Raw genomic sequence first — 8,596 nt, forward strand, 5'->3', positions numbered from 1 at the left:
GAAACTGTTATTATAAATCAAAATAAGTATTTCTCTAATTAATTTGAAAACTACATATAATTGCTTATTATAATCCTAATTTGATGTATGCTGCTTCTATTTTAGAATCGACCTTGCATCACTTTTCTGTTCTTAGCAGAAATATTTCTAGTATCAGTGCTGCATTCTTCGCTGTTTTCCTAGTTAAAATAAATATCTGGCTCAGCTACTGAAAGTGAACGTCTTACAGTTAATCATAGATCTTCTCTTCACTGGCTTACGACACGAGTACTTTTATTTGAAAATAATACAAAACCAGAATCGCTATTATTTATCTCGTAAATTCAAGACATTCCAGATTAGAAAAATTGCAGAAGCATAAACCTTTTTATTGTTAAACTTCCACATCACGTTTTACCATAATCTAATAAAAACTGACATTATGATGATCGAAAGAAAAAATCATTAAGAAAATAGGCATTTCGAAAACCGAATACTATCAGGATGTTTTTAAAAATTAGGTTATTTTGCCACAAGCTGTTAAATTAGGGGAAGTCGCTGCGGAACAATAAGAATGTCAATAATAGGTGCCCCTAGTACACTAACCTAATTAGATCCAATTACTTATGATTATATAACTAATCCAATTAAATAAGAAAGAAAAATATAATCCAACAACAGAATTCGGGAATAACTAATGCCTGTAAAATTGTTTTCTATTATGCACATTTGCAATTTTATTTCTTGTTTCATTATTTTCTAGAGTTACTTTACTTCCAAGTCCTAATTCTGACTTCAACTTTTTTTCTGGCGAATATGCCAGTTTTTCAATCACGCGCGACTCAGCATTATGAATCATAATCTTCTCTAATAGAATCATTAGATTGTCACGATAAAGAGGTAACAAAACAGCAATTAAAGAATATGTATAGGTTCATAAATTTTTTATCTTGTTGAATATTAAATTAAGAGTTTCCAGTTTCTAAAGATACCTCAGTCAAGCCCAATGATCAGCTGATCACGTCTTCGGGTACCACGGTAAGAATAGAAACCCACGAGGAAGAAGAATCAATCGAATTGAACTATTAAAGTTACTTCTATTCTTGACTGCGACATTTTAGAATTTAAGCCATCTGGTTTTAAATTCAGCAGCTGATTCTATGTCACTTCCTCCTTGTATTTTCCAACAGATAATAAAACTGGCCTCCTTACTCTTTTTGTTTTTCATTTCTAGCTCCCTGTTTTAATTATTATTTTATGTTTTTCCATATTTTTAATCTTTCATTAATAACCGGAAATCCATTGCAAAAAAAAGAGAATGTTTGATAAACGTTATTTGTCACGAGTTTTAATATTTGCGATTGAGAAAAACCGTTCTTCGTTCTTGCTCAGATACGAAGATCGGAAGAGCGAAAAAACAATGTTGAAATCGTATTCTTTCATTAGCAAATAAACACTGTCATTTAATAATTATAAGAGTAATAAAAGGAATATACAATATATGAAACTGCAATTAGAACATTCATTGAGAGTACAAGCCATAGACAATAATTAAAAGAGCTACAGGAGCATTCTAGAAATTATTTTTAATGGTAAAGAACACGCAATTTTCATTAATCAAAACTTTCATAATTGATCTCTAAATTAATCATAATTAAACTAAAATTTGAAAAGATACCTTTGATTTTCTGAACCAATTCTTTACAATTTATTCGAATATTTGTAATAATAAGGTGTCTGTTTAATCTTTTAAAAAATCTCAGATTGCGAAAATGTTTTGTGGTCATAGAAATTTAAAAAACCGAACTCTAAAATATGAAAATTTTTTCATTTGAAGGAATCAAAACTGAACTGTGAATTATTGCACTCAAAGTTGAAATTTTTAGTTATAAGCTTTTAGCTTTTTAAATTGTTGACTCTAAATTGAACGAATCAATACATTTGTTCCAAAGCATTTCATTTGAAGCAATTTTACATTAGAAATATTGAAAACAGAACAATTTATTCAACTGAAACAATATTTGAACGAATATGATTTGAAATGGCATAAAAGCCTTTAATTATGAATCTACTAATTATATAAAATTAGTTTAAAATTGAAACTACGCTATATAGCTTCAATCGGAAGTTTACGTTTCTTTAGCTGCTAAGGCTTTTGAATTTAAAGAACACAATTTTTAAAGTTAAAATCTGTAAATTGTGTAATTTGGAACAGATTCAGAACCGGCCAGCAAAATAAATTATTGTTTAATTGTTAATACTAGAAATACATTTCAATTTAAAAAATCATTAATTAGTTTATATTTACATCTGATTAATTTAAAACTTTTTTCCGATTACAAAGGACCAATATTTAATTCTTTAAGAATGTAAGTCTTCAAAACTGCATTTTCAAATTCTTCAATTAAAAAAGAAGATATAAACTGGAAAATTGTAAAAGTAAAATATTTTAGAATCACGCATAATAAATTGCATGATTTCATAATTGGAAAAGTTAACAATTGACCTTAACATTAAAACAGAAGTTAAAATGTAATTTACTTTCAATTGCATTGCATCATGTAATATGAAATTTGTGATGTTTCAAGTGATTAGATGGATTTTTCATTTAAAAGTTTGTAAAATTTACGTTTAAAAAATTCACTGTACTTTCCTGTTTAGCAATCACCTTCAAGTAAATATTCATTACATAAATTATATACATATGGAGTATTTTTGAAGACAATAAGATGATAATAAGGTATTTCCTAGTTTTCCAAGAGAGGTTGAATCTTTTACATAAGATCCTTCATTCGAGGCCTCGTATTAGTAAACCAGACTCCAAACTCGGAAATCGCACTTTGGAAAACTAAGGTCGTTATTCTTATTTATGCTAGCAACAAATCACCTCTGAATTTATAAGTTACACGATACTGTCCTGCAGTCTGACGCGAAACTCTTTTTGTCCTTGCACCAACTTACTCCAAATGGAAATGTGAGTCAAACTGCGAATGTATTTAAGGGTATCCAGCGCACACATGCACACACACACACACACACACACACACACACACAATATGCCGAAATGAGCACATAAGTGTACACCTAACGTGACCTTGAATTGTACAGGCCCGATTCCGAACACTTTCTCATCTCACTTTACATTTAGCTTTAACCCTTCTAATATTTCCTCTTGTTAAGTTAACTGCGAATATAAGAATAATTGACCCCACCCCCACCCCCTTTTTTAGACTGGTTGCTCAAATCTTGAAAAACGAATCAAAATTAGATAGTATACTTCAGAATGAAAGATTCTAAATTGGTCATTGTCAAAGTCTAATAATATTAAAGAACTTCCGGTGTCTTTTAGAGTGTTTAATTTTTCCCGGATGATTAAAATACACAATAGGAAATAATCAACTTGTCTTTGATATCAATACAATCAATGTTGATTCCTTGTCACCATCTCGTTAGCACGACGTCGGCTTTTCATTTATGACTCATTATATCTTAATTTTGCACGGTCCATCGACCATATGAGATAGCCAATAAATTATAAAAGCCATCTGCTGATCCGTTAATGCGATAACCTCACACTTGCTAACAGAAACAGTAAGCCTTCATACAAGAAAGTTCCTTGTGGTAGGTGGGTGGGTGGATTTAATTATAAAAAATATTCCATCTCTTCAATGAAAATGATAAAAAGAGCCATCGTAAAATACACATCAAATATTGATCAGCCTTTAAAAAATCACGCTAGTCAACTTTGATCCCCTCATGTTCAAGTCGTCATTTTTTGTTCATTCTCAGTTACTTCGCGTTCACTTATCTAGCTTAAAACCCCCATTCCCAAGAAAAAAATATTGATTCAATTTAAAAAAAAAAATGTTCAATGGCACCTAAATAAATCCATTGATTTAAATCGGTAAAAAAATACAAGAATACTGAATTAGTTTCAAAAGATCCCAACAATTTGTGATTTGAAGAAAGAAAAACATTGGGTATTTGAATTTAGTACTTCTAATATATAATCATAATGATTGGAATCGGATGATTAATGATCCAAATGGTTAAGATCTCTTGGGATGTACGTTGGCTGTAAGTGGATAAGGTATTCCGTATTAGTCGAAGTCAGACTAAGAAGGTATGACTCATGACGTCGACTTTGGGTCGGGGAGACAGAGGTTTTACATCCGATACTGAGTTAGATGAATCTCACGACGATTCTGAGGATTTTCTCTGATTCTTCCACATTTGATCTGCTACAAGTAAGCAGAAATTTATCAGAAACCATAAAAAGGCTTTTTATTGAGGCTGTGTCTAGACGTCCCGAAAAATTGGAGGAGTTGGAAAAGGGGATGGACTATTCGGAACGAGATACTTCGCTTGTTTAATCGTAACTAATATAAAAATATCAATTTTAACTTCTGTTTGATTTATTTTATTTCATTACAATTCTATTATCCTAAATTGCTGCAATATAATTTTCACTTTATATTATTTGCACATGACTGAAAATATGATTTATACGAACTTCAACTGAAGTTTTATTTAAATTTTAAGCAGATGCAACCAATGAAATATGGCTTCTCCCAAAATAACAAATTAAAACGAACTTATATTCGCATTTGTAAATTAAACTTGCAACACTTGAGATAACTGCGGTCAAAAGTTTGAAGACTACCTACCAGGCAGGTGTGTACAATAATAAAAATATCAACCGCAATTTTCAAGTGTGAAACAACATACTGCAATTTAATTTATTGTGTTGCAAGTTCAGCATACAATATACTTGTTTTAATCCGAATCATTCGCTGCTGAAAAAATTATCAGAAGCAAGGGTCTCGATGAAATATAAGTAGCCGTTCGATAACAAATTTAAAATAATGAGTTAACTCCTCTGATAAAACTAAATAATATTTAAAACCAATTTGGTACTTAACAATCAAATTTTTCCTCAGCAAACACAGAATCGAAAATTAACAAAAAACCAATTCTCTCATGAAGTAACACTAGTTACATCGCAAATACTTTCAAATAAAGGATGTTAAAATTTGTCGGTATACTGGTGTAAAGTTTATTAACAAACGTTAAACGTTTCAAAAAACCCGATTATGCATATTAGCCATATTAAATCTTACGGAGCAATTCCTTGTAAGATATTTTGAAGCGAATTATGGCACATCGGTGTATTACTTTTTTTTCGAGTTCTGAAGAATCGTAAAAAAACTATTCTTCTAATGGTGTAGAATAGTCTAGTGTAATGTTAAAAAGACGTTGAATATTTTATTATAATAACTTGCACCTTTAAGAAACCATAAGGCTAATATACATAATTGTATTTCTAAAAAGGCCCTTCGTCAAAGGGCACATCATTAAGAGTTTTTAAATATATTTGGGACCAGTGTACCGGCAACTCCTTTATTTAAATTTCTTACCCGGCCGACATCTATTAACAAAAGCGAATTAAACACCAATCATAATTATTTCAAAATGTTAAATCATTGATTCTAAATTTAAAACTGGTTTACTGCATACTGAAACAAATTAATTTTCAAGTTTCTAATTTTTTAATATTTCATATATTCGAAACAGAATATTTTCAAATAAAAATATTTATTTCAAATATAAATGCATCCAATTTCAAATGAAATTGCAACACGACATTTGTATTTCACATCTTTTTACCCAAATTATTTGTTGACTTGAACGTTTAAAACCTTAACTACACACATAGATAGAGCTAGAACCCCGTAATACTTATAAAAAATAGTACTTTTACATGCACTGCCTATGTTTACAAAATTTTTCCTTAACTCAACTCCTTTTCCAGCTCGGTCGGGGCTAAAGTTATGGCAATTTCCGTAACCCTAGATAGTACCATTTTCTTAATGCAGTGTCCACGTGGAATGGAAAAATCCGGCTATTTGTACCAAAATTTCGATAGAAACAGTCCATCTTCTAGATATAGCTATTCACATAGAAAAAATTGGGCTATAAGCACAAAAATGTCGGTACCCATAGCCGCGACCTTTTTTAACCGATTAAAAATAAGACTGAACGTCCATGTCGCTAGAAGGTGAAAAGAACTCTTCGAAAAAGAGCGATTGGCTCTGTTTTTTTCTCTAATCAAAGAATTCTATCATTCCTGAACGATCACATCTCCTTATTCGACTCTAAGAGTCGCAAAAAGGAAAATAACGATTCTTGAATCAAGAATTCTAGATACGGCACTGGGAATTGCTTCCCGGCCGGCCGGCTGACGCCATTTTGGCAGCCGAGACCGGAAAGTATGCTCGTGGGCACGAAGTCCACGCAGCTGGCGATTTTTATCTCGACTTTCGACCGTTCCTTGAGAGCCTCGTCCAAATAATCGACAATTCACAATCCCTTTCCACCTTGGGCCCTCTTGACTCCTGATTACCCAATACCTTTGAAAAAAGGTCAAACGGATCTCAGATATAAGCGGAAACGAAATCTAAAATAGGAAATGAAACTGATACTAAAAATTTTAATCAAACTGACTTCTAATCTAAAATTCCAAATTCAGCGTAATCCAGTACCGGCTTACACCATCATATTTATATCAAATATCACTTTGCGAATAATCACGATATTCTTACTTCTGATAAAACTGATGAAATCCAATCTTTTTTTCTGAAAAATTACTGGTATTTTTTTTCTTGCTAAGGTATTTCCGTTCCTAGCGGACAGAAATCGAACGTGGGCGAAGGCAGAGAATTTAAAAAAAGAGAGAAAGAAATTCGGGGAATGGTCAGCAACGTGCTTTACGATTTCCGACGCCAGCTCCGCCACACCCTGAAAACTTAAAAGAAACCTTTTTTGGGTTAGATTTTTCTGCGGAAAGAAGACTGGAGTTATTCTTTTTTCTTCTGTAGAAAGGGAGAGATTGGAGTTGATGAATGAGGATTTCCCACACGAGGGACCACGCCGTGAAGGAAGAACGTCAAAGGATCGATATGGTGCCTGACAATGAGAGCAAATGCCCGGGTATTCAGGGGACTTTGGAGAGGATCTACGAGCACCTGCAGCCGTAACCCCTTTCTCGATTTCGTATCACGTCATAACTACGTGGCACCAAGCTCGTATTTTTCCGATTCCTCGAAATCGAGAGAAGATCCGCCGACCGGCGTTCCAACCTCTTTTTCCTCCAGCCTCTCCCCTTCAGCAAGCAAGATGTCCCCTTAGAACTCGTCTCGTATTTTTTTTAACCCTCACCAACGGTTTTTTCAAAAAACTGGAATATTCCATTAAAAATGAACGAATTTTTGTTTAGATTTCCCAGTGCGTCTTTAAGTTTGAGGGCGCGCTCTTTTTTTCATTATCGTTTTCTGTTTTGTTGGATTTCTTTTAAATGTGAACTGCGAAGTAAGAATGAGAGGCACAGGATGGAGACTTGCGAGAGAGAGCAAAGATTTCCTTAGTAAGTGGGACATTACTCACTTCGAAGCCCTCCGATTTTGCCCAGAGATTTCCGTCGTGCCCGGCGATAGCCGCTTTGGTTACACATCTCGAGGCGAGCAGCTGCTTGTCAATGTAATCCTGCCAGCTCATTTTTGAACACAGGGGGGGAAAAACTCAACTGTTCGCTACTAACCGCACTAAGAAGACACAGACACAACCCGTCACCGACTGGCTCTCGGCTCACGACTGCCGATTCGCGCTAGCTTCATGTCGGTCGATCCCCACTCTTTAATATTTCTCTGTTAGGCATATCCCCACTCCTTGGATTTTCAGGAGCGTACTTGCGACCAAAGGTATTGAGGGCCTGGACTTTATTAAGTGGCGGGAAATATTTGAATTGGATGTATAAGCTTTATGTTTCCTTTTTCTATTTTAGTTACTAAAAAAGGATTTGAATTAGCTTATTTTCGAATTTTGTAAGATTTAAGATGATTATTAACGCATTAAGTTCCTATTTGATTAGAAAGCACGCGACTAAAATTTTTATTCTACTCAATATATCTAGAGATACCTACCTAAATGAGACATTTTAAAATTTTCGATTGCTATGCGGATTATAAAAATAGGATTAACATGGTCGTTTTAATCAAAAAAAAATATTCCCGGGTTTTGCCTCGTTCGCAACAATTTTTCTATCAATGAAATTATTCCAATTTTTTTTCATTTGACATAATAATAACTAAACTGAAATTTAAAGCATTGAAAGTGAAACTGTTGAATTTTAAACTTTGAAAATTAAACATATTTAATTCTAAAATGTTGCATTCATAGGCTCGATAATTCACACGTACCAAATGGAAGCTATTAACAGTTTTAAATTGAAGAATTTTTAATTAAATGCAGATTAAATCAGATACAGAATGAAAAAGTAACAAAACAAAAAGCACGAGCTCCGAGTACAAAAAATTGTTGAGTTTTTTAAATCGAAATTTTGAATTCTTTGGACTTAATTTTTATAGAAAAAAGAGTAATGACTTCCAAGTTACACCTAAAAATGTTATTAAAATCAATTGAAAAGTATCCGAAATACCACATATCCAAAAAAAATTAATGAACAAAATTCAAACTAACTTACCTCTACCAAATTTTGAAATTTCTTCAAAATTATTTTACCACAATATCTTACCGACCTAACAATATTATTTCACCCAGT

The 8,596-nt window shown here is 32.8% G+C and overlaps 1 protein-coding gene across 1 annotated transcript in view; it reads right to left on the bottom strand.

Moving 5' to 3' along the window:
• The window catches only part of LOC117180921 (profilin), a 17,052-nt gene extending 9,400 nt beyond the window's left edge, over positions 1 to 7,652 (bottom strand). Inside the window, exons 1-2 of the mRNA XM_033373551.1 lie at positions 7,390 to 7,652; positions 7,202 to 7,216 (exon numbers count right to left, since the gene is read on the bottom strand). Coding sequence (XP_033229442.1) covers positions 7,202 to 7,216; positions 7,390 to 7,533 — 159 coding nt within the window. The 5' untranslated portion in view covers positions 7,534 to 7,652. The remainder of the gene's footprint in view (positions 1 to 7,201; positions 7,217 to 7,389) is intronic.
• Positions 7,653 to 8,596: the final 944 nt, after the last annotated feature.

Source organism: Belonocnema kinseyi, chromosome 9 (assembly GCF_010883055.1).
Source record: "Belonocnema kinseyi isolate 2016_QV_RU_SX_M_011 chromosome 9, B_treatae_v1, whole genome shotgun sequence".
NCBI classification, from domain to species: Eukaryota; Metazoa; Arthropoda; class Insecta; order Hymenoptera; family Cynipidae; genus Belonocnema; species Belonocnema kinseyi.